Source organism: Corvus brachyrhynchos, unplaced genomic scaffold (genome assembly GCF_000691975.1).
Source record: "Corvus brachyrhynchos isolate BGI_N302 unplaced genomic scaffold, ASM69197v1 scaffold19, whole genome shotgun sequence".
In the NCBI taxonomy this organism is placed as follows: domain Eukaryota; kingdom Metazoa; phylum Chordata; class Aves; order Passeriformes; family Corvidae; genus Corvus; species Corvus brachyrhynchos.
The window spans coordinates 1,933,072-1,933,917 of record NW_008246061.1 but is presented as its reverse complement, the minus strand read 5'-3'; the positions used below and the strand labels follow the sequence as shown (position 1 = coordinate 1,933,917).

At 53.7% G+C, this 846-nt stretch overlaps 1 protein-coding gene across 1 annotated transcript in view; it reads left to right on the top strand.

The window, feature by feature from the left end:
• The window catches only part of THOC5 (THO complex 5), a 13,473-nt gene that overhangs the window by 3,060 nt on the left and 9,567 nt on the right, over window positions 1-846 (top strand). Inside the window, exon 6 of the mRNA XM_017746542.1 lies at window positions 536-647. Within this exon, the coding sequence (XP_017602031.1) occupies window positions 536-647 (112 nt within the window). The remainder of the gene's footprint in view (window positions 1-535; window positions 648-846) is intronic.

Sequence of the window (846 nt, the reverse complement as noted above, 5' to 3'; positions counted from 1 at the left end):
ATGCAGCTTGGGATTTGGGGGGGGGGACATGGGGCTGGTCCTGCCTGTTCTGTGTATGTGGTGTGAGGAGTTACATCTCAGCCAGGCCGTGGGGTTTGAGCTGAGGGTTTGTTGGGAGACTCCAAGCCTGATAAACTCCTGGTGAGTGTGGGGAGCTGTGATTAGATGAATAATGAAGTGTCTACTTCTGTCTTGAACATAGTGGAGAGTCAGAAAGCTCTGTTTCAAGGGTCTGGTGTTGTGCAGGTGTGTAGATGGGTGGGTGATTGGCCTGGGAGCTCCATACCCAGAGTTCTCAGAGAGGGAGCTCTGTGTGCCCCAGCAAATGAGCCCTGTCCTGTGCCTTGGCTTTGAAACATGCTGGAAGGAGCAGGATCGGGCTCATGTCACAATCCTTTGCTCCCCCAGCCCTTAAAAATGTCATTCTTCCACCCAAAAATCGTTGCATACCCTAAAACCTGCTGTCCCAAGCTGCTGTTGTGACAGGGGGTGTTGGTGACTCTCTTGGGGTGTCTTTCCTGCTCCATCCCTGCTCTGGCTGTGTTTCAGGCAAAGCAGAAGGTTGATGCCTATCACCTGCAGCTCCAGAACCTGCTCTACGAGGTGATGCACCTGCAGAAAGAGATCACCAAGTGCCTGGAGTTCAAGTGAGTGTGGCCAGGGAGCAGAGGGAGCAGTGGTGTGTCTGGGATGGGTGGATGATTCCCGTCTTTGGGAGCTCTTCCCATGTTCCTTGAGTTCACTGCAGGAGCAGAGCAGGTGCTCCAGGTGTTGTGTAATTATGGAATGGTTTGGGTGGGAAGGGACCTCAAAGCTCATCCAGTGCCACCCCTGCCATGGCAGGGA